Consider the following 18,597-nt stretch of genomic DNA (forward strand, 5'->3'; position numbering starts at 1 on the left):
ATACTCCCACTTCTCGCTACTTCACGCAGACTTATCGCCGATCGCGTTATTCGCACTTGGCAACCTAAAGCGTCCTCGGTGATTAAAAGGGGGACTTCACCGGCTTATCCAACTTTATCGGAACATATGTGGGTGTCGAATACAGTTAGATGAAAGAGAAAGGTATGTTGCTACAGCAATATATGTTTTAATGAACGCTTGCAGGTCAGTTAAAATCGTAATACAACTGTTCTTGAAAGTGTCAATACAGTACTGTACATATATAGCGTAATTACGGCTATGTATATGTATACGTGTATACAAGTGTGTAGACAAAACGTAAACACACATACATATATGTGTATATACACGTGCATATGCATTTCTAGCGAAGGTGCGCCTAATTGAACTCATTTCATATATTAATCTGTCATTAAAATAAAAAGCATTTCAATTGCTGGCATTAAAATAGAAGAATTTTAATTGGGGCACCTGTCTATATATTTGACAATAGCTGTGAATTTGAAATTAAAATATACGATATATTAATGAAATGCAATTAACATTCTCTTATCATCGGTTAAAAAACTCTTCATTTGAGCTACCCATATATAGATGTTGCATGATGATCGATTGACATTTATCCATGTCAAATAAAGCACGTACTCTGCATAAAGTATAATTTTACAAGCAAATAATCAAATTAGTTATAAATTTAACACCCAGATTTTGGACTCACAAGTCTGAAATATTTGATCACTCTCCGTCTCCTACTTTCATGTATTTCAATTATTATGCCAGCTACCTGAATGTTACCGGTCTCATTGAAACCTGTATATATGTAGCCATTAGAATAAATAATTTTAAAAAGACGTCTCCATTAGCGAATTATTTGAAAGCTTTCTGCATATATATATAAAGGGAAATCAATCGCATACTGAAGAGTCATTGATACTACAGTAAGTTACTGTGTTAGAAGATATAGATAAAATCAAATTAACATACCAAGGTTTCGGTGGTGAATATTTGTTTTGATATTAACAGGTAAATCGTATGCTGGACACGTTTGTAATTTAAAACGGTTCATGATTTGATGTCAGGTGTAATTCAATAGTGTTTATCTATCTTCATATACAGACGTACAGCACAACATATACGTCAGCCTAAATCAGAAACCAATTTCGTTTTAACAGATCAGTGGACTTAGAGGTCCGGCAACGTGTCAGTATGACAACATATTTAGGTAGTTAGGACCACAGGGGCATGATACTTTGTTGATGTGTAGAGAGTAATATGATGTATAAAANAAGGTAAAAAAAAAAAAGTGGCGTTACAATAGGCCTGTAAATGACGTATACATTAATTATCTGTTACACGTTAAGTATGTGTACATGTATGACTTGTGAAGATGACAATATCTCCATATTGCCATTGCTAAATCGCACATCTCAATTATATTTTTTCAATTTAAGGAATGTATTACTGTTTTAAACAATAGGTTGAAATTTATATAAAAAAAAAAATCTGATATAAAAAGAAAACACCATTAGTTCCTTCTATCCAAGTGGAGAATAGGGCCATGAACAAGTCCTATCCATAACATCCCATCTGCTGCCTTCTTTGCAGCGTCTGACCATGATGAGAAGCCTAGGTGTTTCATTTCCTCCTCTACTGTCCTTCTCCAGGTTTCTATTGGTCTTCCTTGTTTCCTGTTCAGTTGTTCCTGGCCCTGCTCTGAATCCATCTTGTTCACTTCTAAGGTTCTTATACACTTCATTTGCATTCCTTCTGAGATGACTTTTCCCATTATTTTAGCTGTTGTTACTATAAGAGTAATACCTCTCCAATTTCCACAACTTGGAGACAGACAGACAGACATTCTTTATTTCCTCCTTTAGGAGATTTCATATGTCAAAACAGTTTTACAAAATGTGTCTTAATTTACATATAAACATAGTTTTGAGAAGTAAATGTATTAAATAATGACGTATTCGACATTCATATAACTGCATTATATAATTCATAATATCAAAGGTTCACTACAATACCTATTCCTCATACATCTTTTACATATATACGTATACACTTATATATACATCAATAGGTTAATTATAGAAAACTCTCCATCTCACATACCATTCCTCTGATATTTCCAGCCATATTTATCATAAGTGTTTCCCACTCTATATCAGTCAAGTATACATGTTAATGATCGCCAAGTAAAAAGCTGCACTGGTCTTCAATTTTATGTTTACAAACGTGATTTAGTGTATAGCGAATATCATCGCAAATTTCGTTTAGATGGGAACGTTATTGCAGTTGATCTTGATTTAGATAACACCGACAAATAAACAACACGGAAATATCAATTATCTGCTCCGACTCACTGTCTGCACTTTAAAATAACAAAACCCGGAACTTTAATACATTTACCAACGATACCACTATCCCTCGGGTTTTATTGTTCTGTCACCTGATTTTAATTTGGATTCCCAGTCGTCGGATTAAGTGGAAATGAGACAGTAGATAGGGCTGCCAAAGCACCACTTAACCTACATCCGACAGCCTTTAAACTTTCCAACTTTTAAGCATTTTATCAAAACAAAACGGCAACACAGATGGGTCAAATCACATTATACTATAACCATCACACACTCTTGCATTTAATGAAAGGATGATTGTCTGTACCTTTTAGCCGATTTTAGTCATAAAAATACACAAATCAACAGGCACAGCATTATATACAGCGCCACGATAGAATTCAGGTATAGAGGAGAAGTTCATCCTTCGCGTTTTGTGTAATAGATTCCATCAAACTGTTACAAATATATATATCAAAGATACTTCGCTTATCAGTCACATGCATGTTCCCACGTAAACATATTCTAAAACCTGAAATTAGGGTTAATATAAACTCTAAGCTTGTTTCTCTTTCCTGCTTCTGGTTGAACACTTGTGAGTTTCCTCAAATTATGTGTGAAATGAAAGAAACGAAATGAAGTTTACACTAAAACCTGAAATCAACAAAAACGAAAAACGTGGTTTGAGACTCAAATTACTTAAATGAGATAAACTAAACACGAGGAATTTTATTTTTCAAACGGTTCGGAAAAAAATCGATTTAAACAAATTTGGTTTGCTATGTGTTATAACAAATATCTTTCCATAGTGGTTTTCACATGCAGTGAAAGGCTGTAGTTCTGTACTTATTGAACATTTAAGCCGCCACCGCTCACGTTTGTGTATGAACAAGGCAAAAACTTCGTTTCATTTATAGACTGAGGTCGGCTTTGACTACGACAATATCTAAACCTTTTTACAAATAAATGCGTAGCTGTTCATTTATGTACGTATTGAATATTGTATCAAAGGAGATTAAATGACAGTTATAGATGATATTAAAACGGGTCAATACGTATATACAACATATATATACATAATAGATGTATATAAATATGTATATCGATTCCATCTAAAGTATGGTACGTGATATGTTTATACAATGAAAAGGTTTTCGGGTCTACCTAATTAATGACATACCAAAAACACACCTGGGCGGAGACAACACACATATACGTGACCCGGCTACTCAAAGTATGGATAGCTTTATCAGATTTTAATACAAATTTTCAAAATCATATTTTTGAGAAATGTGTGGAGGTAAACAAATATCATTATTATTATTGTCTGTTTTTGTTGTCGGACCAATAGTTTAATTCCTTATAAAATGTTTATATTTTCGAATTTAATTGTTGTTCAAAACATATACTACCTGAACGATTGGCGTTAAATCATCTACAAGCTAATAATGCTGTGAAAAATAGACCCCATGGTATACCATGTAGTAAAAAACACAGGGACTTGTTAATTAAGATGGATTATAATTAATTTGTAAGATTTTATAGTTTATAGTTATGTATGTAAAAAGGATAATGATCATAATATTTTAAATATCGATGAAAATTTGTATCTTTTCAAATATAATATTCGGGCGGTCTCTATACTTTTTGACGCGAATACAGTTATCGGTTTTTAATAGTCCATTAACTAGTCCCTGTGTTTGGAAATATTAAAAGCCATTAGTTGTGCCATAAAACGTGTAAATAATGACGCGATTTACTGTCAGCCATATACAAAGAAATCAAACAGCAATTATGGTGTCCCAGCACTGTCGTACTTCTGATGTCTATGTCGGCCTATTTAATCAATTGCTCACCTGTATACCTCCAATCACCACTCTATATCACATGATAATATACATGAATATACTCAAAACTCATATTCATAAATTGATTTACAGTGAGTTATAAAATGAAGTCGCATTCAAAACGATCACTCACACAACAGGTACATTTGTCCCTGAAATTAAGCCGTACACTTTGACTGATACCAGTATAAGCCGATCATTGTCGAGAAATAACTTATAAACTTATAATAAATAATAACAATTTGAGGTTCTTAAATATCTCTTTATCACAACCTAGTTCGTAGGTCGTCTTAAAGCGGTTCACAAATTATTATCCGTGGTTATAGGGCATTTGCAACCAGCCATTATCTGTCTCAACTCCCTGGGGAGGATACGTACAGCCGGTGTTGCCATTTCGGCGCTAACAGCTAGCATTCAACAATTCTAGCACTGCCCAACCACGTACTCATTTACAGCTGAGTAGACAAGAACAAGCGGAGTAAAGTATCATGCTCAAAGATATAACACAGTGCCGTGACGTTACTCGAACCCGCAACCCATCGGTCAGGAGCCTGGTATCATGCCACTAGACTACTATGGTAAATATCTTCTAAAAATATATGAATTAAAATTCAAACTTTAAATATTCTCCATAGGGTTACATATTTGTCTTCGCAGTTTGTAGAATAAACACTTTATAAGGACGTTTTAGAAGAGTGAATAAGAGTTTAAACCTTGGTCATGTTAGCCGTCGTCGGATACCCACGTCTGATTTCACTCCGCTACTCACTGGTATCCGACGATACATGCTAGTATACCACGATATGGTTATTGATGTAAACAAACCCTGTAAACCGTTTACTAAAATCTTATTTAGAAAAAAATAACCCTCTCTACAATTTTAAAATATCTGAAAGCTGTAGGTCTAATATGAGTAACCATAGCCACTTTCAATATTCAAGTTGACGTTTGTCTTTTACCTTTACGTTTGTCTTTTACCTTGACGTTTGTTTTATATTTTTATTTTGCATCGGTCTTTGTCGACCTTTTATTGGCCCTAATGGCCTCTTGTGCTGATAGGCCTTTAAGCATGTAAAAATAATAATTGTACAGTACGTATACAGTGTATACCAAAATGTGGCAAATAGCGTCGATAATGCATTGTCGGATGTATTGTACATTATATATATAATCACATATTGGTTATAAACTGTAACAACTCGACCCCAATCCACTATTTGAATTATTTGCCAATAAATATTGTTAAACTCAACTTACCCACACACTTTATACAATGTAAACAATCGCCCAGGGATATAATACTAAATCATGAGTTAGATCAATATGTTTTGCGCGTCGAGAGACAATTATCAAATACAAGATATATACCTACACCTGCCTTGGTTCCTTTGGTAAGTTCATGTCCTTGAGAAACGGAGCCGTGCTTTGAAATATTTATGGAAATTAAATGATTTTAATTTATGCTGCGGATGACCGGGAGAGACACGTGACTTCTGTTTCCGGACAGACCACATGAATACATCCGTATTATGACTGTTGTGGATGACCGGGAGAGACACGTGACTTCTGTTTCCGACCAGACCCCATGAATACATCCGTATTATGACTGTTGTGGAGGACCGGGAGAGACACGTGACTTCTGTTTCCGAACAGACCACATGAATAATCCGTATTATGACTGTTGTGGATGACCAAGAGAGACAAGTGACTTCTGTTTCCGACCAGACGACGTATTATGACTGTTGTGGATGGCCGGGAGAGACACGTGACTTATGTTTCCGACCAGACCATATGAATACATCCGTATTGTGACTGTTGTGGATGACCGGGAGAGACACGTGACTTCTGTTTCCGACCAGACCACATGAATAATCCGTATTATGACTGTTGTGGATGACTGGGCGAGACACGTGACTTATGTTTCCGACCAGACCACATGAATACATCCGTATTAAGACTGTTGTGGATGTCCGGGAGCGACACATGACTTCTGTTTCCGACAATACCACATGAATACATCTGTATTATGACTGTTGTGGAGGACCGGGAGAGACACGTGACTTCTGTTTCCGACCACACTACATGAATACATCCGTATTATGACTGTTGTGGAGGACCGAGAGAGACACGTGACTTCTGTTTCCGACCAGACGACGTATTATGACTGTTGTGGATGACCGGGAGAGACACGTGACTTCTGTTTCCGACAATACCACATGAATACATTTGTATTATGACTGTTGTGGAGGACCGGGAGAGACACGTGACATCTATTTCCGACCAGACCACATGAATACATCCGTATTATGACTGTTGTGGAGGATCGGGAGAGACACGTGACTTCTATTTCCGACCAGACAACGTATTATGACTGTTGTGGATGACCAGAAGAGACACGTGACTTTTGTTTCCGACCAGACCACATGAATACATCCGTATTATGACTGTTGTGGAGGACCGGGAGAGACACGTGACTTCTGTTTCCGAACAGACGACGTATTATGTCTGTTGTGGATGACCGGGAGAGACACGTGACTTCTGTTTCCGACAATACCACATGAATACATCCGTATTATGACTGTTGTGGAGGATCGGGCGAGACACGTGACTTCTATTTCCGACCAGACAACGTATTATAACTGTTGTGGATGACCAGAAGAGACACGTGACTTTTGTTTCCGACCAGACCACATGAATACATCCGTGTTATGACTGTTGTGGATGACCGGAGAGACACGTGACATCTGTTTTCGACCAGACCACATGAATACATCCGTATTACATGAATACATCCGTATTATGACTGTTGTGGAGGATCGGGCGAGACACGTGACTTCTATTTCCGACCAGACAACGTATTATGACTGTTGTGGATGACCAGAAGAGGCACGTGACTTTTGTTTCCGACCAGACCACATGAATATATCCGTATTATGACTGTTGTGGATGACCGTTAGAGACACGTGACTTCTGTTTCCGACCAGACCACATAAATACATCCGTATTATGACTGTTGTGGATGCCCGTTAGAGACACGTGACTTCTGTTTCCGACCAGACCACATAAATACATCCGTATTATGACTGTTGTGGATGCCCGTTAGAGACACGTGACTTCTGTTTCCGACCAGACCACATGAATAGATCCGTATTATGACTGTTGTGGATGACCGGGAGGGACACGTGACATCTGTTTCCGACCAGATAACATGAATACATCCGTATTATGACTGTTGTGGAGGATCGGGCGAGACACGTGACTTCTATTTCCGACCAGACAACGTATTATGACTGTTGTGGATGACCAGAAGAGGCACGTGACTTTTGTTTCCGACCAGACCACATGAATACATCCGTGTTATGACTGTTGTGGATGACCGGAGAGACACGGGACTTCTGTTTTCGACCAGACTACATGAATACATCCGTATTATGACTGTAGCATGCATGACTGTTGTGGATGACCGGGAGAGACACGTGACTTTTGTTTCCGACCAGACCACATGAATACATTCGTATTATGACTGTTGTGGATGACCGGAGAGACACGTGACTTCTGTTTTCGACCAGACTACATGAATACATCCGTATTATGACTGTAGCATGCGGATGCTTATTTATCTTGGTTAATTAAAATGCCGAATAAAATGCTCGAAAGTTTGACATGGAATTTAAGTTTCAGGTTCTGACAGAAACGACCGGTCATTTTAATCTCTGTCGCCACTCGTACTATTTCTATGCTTCACAATCTACGACGCCACCTTGGAAGCAATAGTCCTAGTGGCACTTTCGCCATTGATGGTTTTGAATATTAAAGGACCTTAGAGCATATAACCCATCGGCAAATACATAATGTAGAATATACTGCCACCTATCACCCCGAGTTAAACTTCACAAGCCTCTTTTCAAAAGAAACATTTTTTTTGTCCCGATGCCATTTAACACTCCATCTTATTTAATGATATTTACAGCATAATGATATATCTAATATAACACTATTAAAGACCTTAATTTCGAGTTCTATAATATATATAGGATCTTCAAGTGAAAAATTCGTGACGAGGTTCAGAAATTTCATATGAAATGAAAACGAGTGTAAGATCCCTTTTATCACATAATCAAGATTTGTGGCATTTATTCGTGTAAAACAACAATTTCCATGCGACCTTGAAATGTAAAAAGACGCAATTTTGACTCCAGTGCGTAAGTCTGTGACGTCATGATCTTGTCTTAGGCGTGACGTCACAATTGAAACAATTGAAACTTACAACCAATCACAGGGCTGAGAGGTCATATTGCATGGGTTAATACCTAAACGAGGTATATTCACTACAAAGCACAGTACATTATGTGATAAACGGTAATAATGACGGTATGAGAAGTGGTATTAACTTAGACTTCGTCTCAGTTAGTATGTCTTTCTCAGGATCATATAACCACGTATTCACCTCAAAACAAGTCTATAATTGACAAACATTCGATATATGACTGTTTGAAACGACAAATGTTTTCGGCCTACTACTGTGAAGTTCAGCGCTATGGTGTATTGCATTGTTATAGTCCCAGGATTCAATATCGAACGCTCAATACGATTCTTCAGCGACACTTCTTTACAAACGCAAGTCAGAAAAACAAATGGAAGGTTTTTCTCCGAAGTTGAATCGTATGGAAATTGTTGAAATCTAATCTCGGTAGTAATCGATTAAGCCAGAGGTCACCAGAGGGTTATCACTATTATAGCACACACAGAATCGTATTTTAAATTGGGTTCTGTATCGATTTTCATGTCAGTTGAATACCTGTTTCCGAGCAAAGGAAGTGGGTAAGTGGAGACCCTTCGCAAAATGTGCTTAGAGATATTGTGTCATTAAAAGTGTCGGCGAATCGGCTAAAGGGACAAATCAGAGGTTGTGTTCTCAAAAAGGTAAAGAAAACTGGTAAGGAAAGAAAAGATATAAAATAATTAAGTTGCTTTGTATAATCGGTTGATGGCTTAATGAACATAATTTTCTTGTTCGCCATTTCTTTCAGTTGTGTGCATTATTGAGTATTTATGTTCTCTTTGTTCACGACAGAGTCTGCTCAATGTTGCAGAAATATTCTGTTAGCTATGGTCAGGCTCATATCTGCCTTAGTACTATTTTCCTCCGCTAGGTTTCGTTTTGCATCCTAAGATTTGCAGCGGACATACACACTGCGGAAGAAAATCACTCTTATTTAGTTAAGATAGTGTTATTAATATCATAATTATTAATGTGGAATAATTTTATTTTTATTGTGAAGTTATTTTTACGAATTTACAGATATGGAAGGATCGGCGGATCCCGTGGGACCTCCGGAGGATCAGGACGTTCTACAGGAGAACCCCGATGTTCCTAATGGCGTCGGAGAATCGTCACAGGAAGTTACAGAAGTGGAGGAAGAACCGGAACGGGAACCTGAACCGCTCAACCTAGAAGACTACTTATACGATGACGGACAAAGTGTGACACTTGACCTGAACGAACAGATGTTGATGGTCGTACCGGAAGGCGTATTTGAATTCAAAAAGCTCACACATTTGATGCTTGGAGACAACGGTCTCACGAGTCTTCCGGACGACATAGAGAAGCTAGTAAATCTAGAGATTCTCGAAGTGCCAAACAATAAACTTGGCGTCATTTCTAGTAGCATATATCTTCTCTATCATCTACGCGTGCTAGATTTCTCTAATAACGAGATCACTGAAATACGACCGGATGTTGCAAGTCTTCTGGACATGCGCGAGTTGGTATTCCACGGGAACAGACTGACTCATATTCCGGCACAGATTGGCTATCTCGAGCAACTCGAATATCTTATCCTGAGCGAAAACAGAATTTCCGAACTTCCAAACACAATTGGTCATTGCAAAAGTCTGAAGGTGCTTGCATTGGAGAGAAATGTACTCGACTTTGTCACACCAGAAGTGTGTAAGATAGAAGATCTTCGTAGACTCGCTTTATCCGGAAACCATATAACAAACCTACCGAGAGAAACAGAAAACTTCACGTGCCTTGAGCAACTTCTGCTGGATGATAATGAGTTTGAGTTTGTCCCCATTCAAGTATATTGGATGGAAACTCTGACGGAACTTGCTCTGAGTGGGAACAAATTGACGGCAATACAACCGGAAATTGGAAATCTCAAAAATCTGACAGTTTTAGGACTAAACAATAACCAGATCGAAGTCATTCCGGATGAACTTTGTGACCTCAATTTGATAGAGGTTTTAGGTCTGGAGAATAACAGAATAAAGAGAATCCCGGATAACATATCCAATTTGTACAACCTCAAGGAGATATATGTTGGGAATAATTGCATCAATGAAATTCCGGAGAATCTCTGCTGGTGCTCTAATCTGGAGGTTCTGAGCTTGTTGAAGAACCAGATTTCCGACCTTCCGGTTGAACTGGAGAATTTGCGACGCTTACATTCTTTAGTGTTATCAGACAATGCATTCGAGGTACTTCCTCCAGCTATCAGTTCTCTTCATGGTCTGGAAATATTTCTTTCTGACGGAAATAAAGTCTCACAACTTCCGGAAGATTTTGGGAATATGAGTAAAATGAAACAGATAAATCTCAGCAGAAATGCATTCACGGAGTTTCCGAGGTCGATGTGTTCACTCAAGGGGGTGGAGGTTTTGGACATGAGGCACAACCAGCTGCAGGCTATACCCAACGAAGTTACCAGATTTGAACGAATGCGTGTTCTTAACTTGAGCAATAACCGGATCCGAAGTCTGGACCCGGAGTTTTGTGGCATCAAGAACCTTGAAGTTCTAGATCTTTCTGACAACCTACTTGACGACATTCCTGAGGAATTTGAAGGAATGAACGAACTAGCTGATTTGGATATTTCAAACAACCAGTTTTTACAATTTCCAAAAATTGTGTTTGCTATACCGAATCTTGAACGTCTGAAGTATGATCAGAAAAACGGACACCCGACTCCGTCACTTCCGGATGAGGTTGAGTTCTCTGGACTTTCCTATCTAATCGTATCGAATAACTCATTGAGAACCCTCCCAAATACCATCAGCGGCATGAAGAACATTCAGTCCTTTGTAGCAGACTACAACGACATATGTGTACTACCAGAGGCTCTTTGTGAGCTAAAAAATCTCAAAGTGCTTCATTTGAATAATAACTCATTGATGTCACTTCCGGAAAATTTCGATAACCTATCAGGTTTAAAGGATCTGCGTCTCTATAACAACCCGTTAAAGACTCCGCCGATGGACATTTGCGTTAGTGGTGTCATGCAGCCGATTGGTCGATTCATCAGACGAGCGATGGAGCGTGAGGGTAAGTTACATTCACTTACATGTATCATTATTTGTCGTTAAGCCTTTCGAGATTAATTGTTTTTTGCAAAAGTCTTGCAAATGACCTATTTTTGACGATTTTATATTCACGAAATTTATAAGGAAATATACTCATTCATTGATTAAGCTATACAGCGTATACAAAGACGATGCTTTTAAGTCCGATACTTCAAAAAGGCCTTCCAAATTATGGATAATATATGATATATACAGATTGCTGCAGTATTGATATCGAGAAATCGATGAAAACCAGATTCTGGATGTACTGTATCTGCAGGAAAAGTACATTTACGTATGTGCCTATGTATGTGCCTAACAGGGAACGAATGGACATTGTATGATCCTTTGCTAATTTTGTGACGACTGAAGTTCGTTTTGTTTTGTTATTTCGACTGAAAAAAGACGTAGGAGAAAACAAAATCTACTTGCATCCCGCACCCCGAACCCCCAGCCCTTGCGACCTAAATAGTTCCGGTTGGTTGGTGTCTTCATAGCCACCTACAGTTGGATTGCTCGTCGTCAGAATGATACGACCAGGCAAAATTGTCATGTCACCGTGTCAAGGTTGTGATATTTCAGTATAATTGCACTTTAAATTGACCATTGGGTGACCATATTGTCTGAGGACACTTTCTGTATGTGACATTGGTTGTTATGTGACAGTGGTTGTTATGTGACATTAGTTTATGTGACATTGGTTGTTATGTGACATTGGTTTATGTGACATTAGTTTATGTGACATTGTTTGTTATGTGACATTGGTTGTTTTGTGAAATTGGTTTATGTGACATTGGTTTTTATGTGACATTGGTTGTTATGTGACATTGGTTTATGTGACATTGGTTGTTATGTGACATTGGTTATTATGTGACATTGGTTGTTTTGTGAAATTGGTTTATGTGACATTAGTTGTTATGTGACATTGGTTGTTATGTGACATTGGTTGTTATGTGACATTGGTTGTTATGTGGCATTGGTTGTTATGTATGTGACATTGGTTTATGTGACATTGGTTGTTATGTGACATTGGTTGTTATGTGACATTGGTTGACATTGGTTGGTATGTATGTGACATTGGTTGTTATGTGACATTGGTTGTTTTGTAGCACTGGTTGTTATGTGACATTGGTTGATATGTGACATTTGTTGTTATGTGTTGTTATGTGGCATTGGTTGATATGTGTTGTTATGTGACATAAGTTGTTATGTGACATTGGATGTTATGTGACATTGGATGTTATGTGACATTGGGGGTTATGTGACATTGGGGGTTATGTGACATTGGCTGTTTTGTAGCACTGGCTGTTATGTGACATTGGCTGTTTTGTAGCACTGGTTGTTATGTGACTTTGGTTGTTATGTGATATTGGTTGTTATGAGACATTGGTTGTTTTGTGACATTTGTTGTTTTGTGACATTAATTGTCATGTGATATTGGTTGTTTTGTGACATTAATTGTCATGTGATATTGGTTGTTTTGTGACATTTGTTGTTTTGTGACATTTGTTGTTTTGTGACATTTGTTGTTTTGTGACATTGATTGTCATGTGACATTGGTTGATATGTGACATTTGTTTATGTGACATTGATTGGTATGTGGCATTGGTTGTTTTGTGAAATTGGTTTATGTGGCATTTGTTATGTGACATTTGTTTTTATGTGACATTGGTTATTGGTTGTTATGTGGGTTTGGTTGTTATGTATATGACATTGGTTTATGTGACCTTTGTTATGTGACATTGGATGTTATGTGACATTGGATGTTATGTGACATTGGGTGTTTTGTAGCACTGGTTATTATGTGACATTGGTTATTGGTTGTTATGTGAAATTCGTTGTTATGTGACATTGGTTGTTTTGTGACATTAATTGTCATGTGACATTGGTTGTTATGTGTTGTTATGTGACATTGGTTGTTATGTGACATTGGTTGTTATGTGACATTGGTTGTTATGTGAAATTGGTTGCTATGTGACATCGGTTGTTATGCATGTAACATTGGTTGTTATGTGACATTGGTTGTTATGTGACATTGGTTGCTATGTGATATTTGTTGTTTTGTGACATTGGTTTATGTGACATTGGTTGTTATGTGACATTGGTTTATGTGACATTGGTTTTTATGTGACATTGGTTTATGTGACATTGGTTTTTATGTGACATTGGTTTATGTGACATTGGTTGTTATGTGACATTGGATGTTGAGAGGATGTGAAACCCTGAACAAACAAATCATAACAATAAGAAATGAAGGTCTCCTTAATAACTCTGAAGTAAGGAATTTCAAGGTATTTTCATACTTTTCATTTGAATACATTTTCATCAAAATCTGAAATGACGTCGCCAGAGTGATTTTATATCCCCTCCTCCATCAAGAAACCCCTCCAGGCCTCAGCTCTGTGTCTCAGTTTCAATTTGCTCCCCCTCCACCTTACCAGTTACCCCCTGCTATGGCTATGCTCATAGTAACCTTACACTTAAATCCAAGATGTGACCTTTTCTGTTTTTATATTAGAAATGCTGCTGTTGAAGATGTTTGACGTGATCAAGCTGTCCCTGGATAAAAACGAGATCCGGTACATGATGAAGAAGTTCCGGTTCCCGGATACGAAAATCACGGAACTCGAACAGACGTTCCACGGGAAAGACAGGATTCAGGATCGAGTCTACAACGCCATGTTGTTCTGGAAGGACTTTAAGGGACCCCTAGCAACCATTGACGAACTTATTCGGGTGTTCCATATCGTTGGTTACGAGGAGTTGTGTTCGAAACTAAAGGCTATGAAAATTTTCGCCCAGAGGTTAAGGTTTTAGGGTAGATTTTACCTTAAGACACCGTATGGTTCCGCGCACAAGGGTTTGTCCGAAGATGTGATTCTAAGCATTCTGACTGGTGTACCTACTTTAACGAACTTTAACGAATCATACCAGGGGGATTCTTACGTACTTTCTCTGGTGGTCTTACTCATACGATATGACTCATCGCGGTAGGCCGCTATACTCTAGTTATGTTAGAAAATAGCGTTTAGCTCTTACCAAACTTTTTAAAGTTCTGCGTGTGGACTTGGCAAAGGGATATTCCGCACATGGACTGCAAAAAATGCCATCAAAAAACGTCGGCACTTTCCTTAAACGAGAAATACTAGAAAATACTTTCTCGTTTACGGAAAGTGCCGACGATTTCCGATTGCAAATACATGTAATGTTGTATAAGGAGGGAGATATACGGAAAAGAAGTTGACGGAACTGAGCCGAGTAACTATCGGTTACCGGACAGCTTATTTAGTGAGAGCGGCCGGACTGAGTTTCGGAAGTCCCGAGTTAGAAGTTTGGTCTTGGTGTGTATCATTTCTCAATGTTCATGAAATATATTTAACAGGATGTGCATTTTAGAGTTATCTGGGGGAGAATAGATCTGAATTTAAATGTGTCGGGAATACTTTTGAACAAAATGTATTTTTATTTAACAAATATGTTATTGTTTTTTTTGGGACTTGAGGCCCTCCTGGTTGTGTTGTGTGAAGTTCAGCCATGATAAGATACACCGTCGTGAAAATGAAATGATTACAACAAATAGAGTATACAACAATACACATGCTCCTGTGCTGCCGTAATAGGCTGTATCGAGTTTTTGACCGGAAGTAAAACTCGGATCACATTGGTATTACCATTGATAAGCTGTTAATCAGTGTCGGTCTAAAGCACGACAAGGACCCCTACGTTCATTTGAAACAAATCATTGTAAACAACCACGATATGCTTAAAAAATAATCAATGACTTTGATTATTAGAGTTTTGTTCCCTGTGTCTTTTGGACACTACACATGACATGATTAGCTGTGATGGTAACTTTGTCTGTAATACACAATTATTGCCTTTTTACGAGGTCAACGTGCAGTTTTGTCAGCCCGATGAAAAGTAAATCTATTACTTTAATTCTTTGATTGATACAACTTTACATGTAATATATACAAAATGCTACAATGGTATATTTTTTGTTTCTATTTACACATGATTCATGATGTTAAACTGAAGCTAATAGCGTTACTAATAGAGTATTACTAAAATGAGAGATATACATCGAATACCACTTTCCCCTTTTGACAGTGACGTCACACTACCCAGCGAAAATCACTTTCTCGGTTCTCGAATATCAAACAATGACTAATATAATCCCCCCTATCTTGAGAATGTGACAGAGTAACTTCCAACCCGAGGCGTGATTTATTTTTTTCCGTCCCGGGGCTCTAACGAGGGTTAGACAGCCGAATAATCACCCCGAGGGTTGGAGAATGCTCTGTTACACTCTCCAACAACAGAACCGTATTCTAACAAGATATAAAATAAACATATAACCAGTCACTTTTTATGACGTCACAAGTCAGCGCGTTCTGTTCTGCACGCGGCTATCTTCTTCCCCTATCTATAACAGAGGTTATTGTACAGCTACTATACTGTGCCCGGTAGAATGTTTCGAAGCTTATCTTTTATAACTTTTACATTGACATGTGTGAACTAAGATTCTCTTCTTGTGTATATACTAGTCATTTAAATCTGAATTTTAGAACTAAATTTCTATATTCGTACCCGTATAACTTTGTTTACAATTACATTTCTTATTGTCTTACTTTTCTTTTGGTATTTTTGTTCAATGATTTTATTGAATATTTGATAATATTTTAGTGCTTTTTTCGATACATATTTTACTTAGAAGCAGGTAGTACATCTACAATCTCATTTTATCATCTAGTCTTTCTTGTATCCTGATGTACTTTTTCAATGTATATTTTTAGACTTTACCTCAGAAATATAGGTTCTCTACAATCTACTCTGTACCACATATGCTTCACGACGAAGTATTTTGGCGATATTTCCATACAAGCTTTATTTTCGATGATTCTAAAGTCGAACACGAGCAATAATTGATAAAAATTAAGAAGAAAAAACCCTGTAAATGGTTGTAAAGGTCTCCTAAAACGAGATATATGTTTTGCTTGCCGATTTAAAGCGAAACAACGAGACATTTATAAAGCGTTTTGAATTTGTATTTAGTCATACAGGGCCCTGGCACTTGTTAAACCCACACACGGACTTGTGTTGTCGAGATTTACTGTTTACTTGGTTTTCACGCATTTGAATCGAAGATAATCATAAATGTAGGTAACTTAAAATACTCTTGTGATCCAACTATAACGGACACGTATGTAATATGTATTGTATTAAGACATTCTCTCTGATCTCATTACTTTCTTTGTCAATCAACTCACATAAACAACTCCGACAATAATTATAACTTTAATGCTTCCGTGGCGAAACTGTTTTACAGGGAAATAAATATTTACAGGTAAAAAAATATATATATCAACTTATAGTGATGCAAGGGGAGTAACTCCCGTAGAATATAAAACTTTGAACGAACATTTTATATGGAAATGTATAAAGTAGGGTTTAGTTGAGGATTAGTCCTAAAAGAATGACTTTCAACGCATACAAATAATAAGAGTTATGGGCTCCAAACCTATTTTAGGTATAGTGTTATGAAAATGTCTTATTTGTCAACCCGATTTAAAATTACAATTACAATTTCTCTGAGAAGTATAACAGGTGTCAAGCAAAAAAAACTTCAGATATAGAGCAAAGCCTATTTGTGTGGGGTTTTATATTTTTATCTTAGATATAGAATTATTTTTGTTATTTACTTGCTTTTATTTTGATCACTTGTTTTCGTAGAATAGTTAAGTTTATATTTTGTTTTCCTATTAATTAGTGTTGTTTTTTTAAATTTCGAACATGTATTTATAGTTATAATTTGTTGTCCTTTGATTTGTATGTACACTGTAGACAGGTATACTGTGGAATCTCGTGTATCAGGACTCTGCTTACGGGGAAAAGTAACATTTCAGAGAGAATTGTGGAAACTAACGTGTAGCCTTAACTGTACATAAAACATTTCTTACCATCTGTATATGAATGTGTTACTCAAATGTGTGAGGTAAAGGCCAAATCATAAACTGTTGCGTTTTCTTTTTCAAATCTGAACACTTGAGTTACATGTACATACATACTTACTTTCGCCCACTTATTGATGGAAATATACCCAAAAGCATGAACATAATGATATTTTGAAATCCACACAACGTTATCAAATCCAGCAACAGATTTTAATTAACTGATTATGCTAGTTTTATTGCTGTATTATGAGGCAATTGAATATGTTCTAATAAAATACCCATAAACTAAACGCAACAGACTGTGAATATTGTAGTATGCTAAATACTTTGCTAAATTCAAGTTTTGGGGGGTAAAAAGATCATGTATTGATATATCCATTCAGCAATTTAGATAACAAAAATACTGACCCTTTCAGTAACTAAGCAAGGAAGTCTTAAACAATTTGAATTCTCAACTTGACGTGTAACTCATTCACCTCTTAATTTCATAATGAACTTTTCTATCCTCTGAATTGGAAGAGTGCGAATGTGTTATCATGGCTGAACGAGTTAAAAATACACAAATATACTTCTGTCGTTAAAATCATGGATCTGTGCTAAACAATATATGTAACTAGATTGAAGGATGAAATATGTAGCAATTAAACAAAACAAGACCTGTAAGATCGAATTTGTGTACAACATGTCTCGTTAATTAAGGTATATATTGTATATAAATGAAACAGTTTATTTAGATAAGATGAAATGTCAAACCTTAAACGACTCCTTATTTGTTTATCGCTATCAAACGAGAATGATAATATGTAATTTAGTCGATTTTTTTACAATACTTTATGAGGCTTCGTGTATAAATACATTAATAAATTGTAAAATACATGCATCGTGTTGTGAAAATTATCTTTTTTTGTGAAGAAAGTTTTTTGGTTTAATTGATTGGACTAAGCGTCCAATTAAAAGCTGAAGTCATCTAAGGACGCGGAAAGCACCTAGAACAGAATTCCACTAGGTCACATTATACCGACAACGGGTTGTTGCGATTACATATTCCCTATAAGCTAAAGTTTAGCTGTTAATAACAACTAACATTTTCAAGAACATTGCCATGTTTCCAGA

The 18,597-nt window shown here is 36.9% G+C and overlaps 1 protein-coding gene across 1 annotated transcript; it reads left to right on the forward strand.

Moving 5' to 3' along the window:
• The first annotated feature begins 39 nt into the window (after positions 1-39).
• LOC110458716 (leucine-rich repeat and death domain-containing protein 1-like) lies at positions 40-18,360 on the forward strand. The gene is made up of 3 exons (XM_021510595.1): positions 40-162; positions 9,489-11,513; positions 14,049-18,360. The coding sequence occupies exons 1-3, from the start codon at positions 150-152 to the stop codon at positions 14,345-14,347; spliced, it is 2,337 nt and encodes a 778-aa protein (XP_021366270.1). The 5' UTR covers positions 40-149; the 3' UTR covers positions 14,348-18,360.
• The last annotated feature ends 237 nt before the right edge of the window (positions 18,361-18,597 follow it).

This window comes from Mizuhopecten yessoensis, unplaced genomic scaffold, assembly GCF_002113885.1.
Source record: "Mizuhopecten yessoensis strain PY_sf001 unplaced genomic scaffold, ASM211388v2 scaffold9719, whole genome shotgun sequence".
NCBI lineage: Eukaryota > Metazoa > Mollusca > Bivalvia > Pectinida > Pectinidae > Mizuhopecten > Mizuhopecten yessoensis.